Raw genomic sequence first — 954 nt, 5'->3', positions numbered from 1 at the left:
GTCGCTCCTCTGAGTTCTGTGAGCTGCTCTAGCCAACTAATCAAACCCGAGGGGCTCACGGGGACCTCCAGCTGACAGCTGGTGGGTCAGAGGTGCGGGTGACAACCCGGACTTGGGCCTTAGTCTGAAGTGCGTCTTGCGGGACTGAGCCCTTAACCTGTGGGACCTGACGCTGGCCCCAGGCAGGCCGCGTCAGAACCGAGTTAAGCTGCGGGGCATCGCTGGTGTGGCAGCTGCTCGCGTGGGAGGACCCCGCGCCGTGTCAGGGCGCCGCGTGCGGTGGCCGAGTGAGGTGCTGCTTCCTCCGCCGCGGGCACCGAGGCTCACCTTCCCAAGGCCGGCGATCATCGGCGTGTTCTCCGTCCTGTAAGAGAAGTGGTCCCATCCTACTCACGCAAAGCAGGTGGCAAATGTCCCAGGAAGGAATCCTATCTGTGTAAAAGTCGTGTGTTCACGTAAAAACGAAATCACATCGACACCTACTGGTCACGTGTGTGTCTCTGCTCTCCGGAAGCCAGGCTGCCTCACCCAGCTCTGCTGCCACCTTCCGTACATGGAGCCAGTCTCTGCTCCAGGTGCCCGATGCCTGTGCCTCCACCTGGTGTGCGCCCACCACCGCCACCCGGGGCCTGCTACCCCACGGCCCTCCCTGCATCCTGCTGTGTCACACTTCCCTGAACCTGTGCCGCGGGGCTGCCCCGAAGCTTCTCCTGCCCCCCGGCAGGGTTCACGCGTCCCGCTCTGGGCCGGCGGACTGGGCCCACAGTGGCCACACATGTCGGGTGTCCTGAGTGACAGTTCTCTCTCTACCCGAGAGAAACCTGTCCTCCAACTGGAGACCTCAGAGCCCACGCTCTGGTCCCCACTGCCAAACCAGGGGTGGTCCGAGGAGCTCACCCCGACATTCTCAACCAGAGCAGGATGAAGCCCACATTACTGGAGACGTCGGGGTGT

The 954-nt window shown here is 63.3% G+C and overlaps 1 protein-coding gene across 5 annotated transcripts in view; it reads right to left on the bottom strand.

The window, feature by feature from the left end:
* SCLY (selenocysteine lyase) overlaps positions 1-954 on the bottom strand; it is a 43,878-nt gene that overhangs the window by 20,950 nt on the left and 21,974 nt on the right. For all 5 annotated transcript variants that reach the window (XM_015587860.2, XM_015587862.2, XM_025045415.1 and 2 more), the window contains one exon: positions 328-364. In XM_015587860.2, coding sequence (XP_015443346.1) covers positions 328-364 — 37 coding nt within the window. The remainder of the gene's footprint in view (positions 1-327; positions 365-954) is intronic.

This window comes from Pteropus alecto, unplaced genomic scaffold (genome assembly GCF_000325575.1).
Source record: "Pteropus alecto unplaced genomic scaffold, ASM32557v1 scaffold143, whole genome shotgun sequence".
Taxonomy (NCBI): domain Eukaryota; kingdom Metazoa; phylum Chordata; class Mammalia; order Chiroptera; family Pteropodidae; genus Pteropus; species Pteropus alecto.
This window is presented reverse-complemented; position numbering and strand designations above follow the sequence as displayed.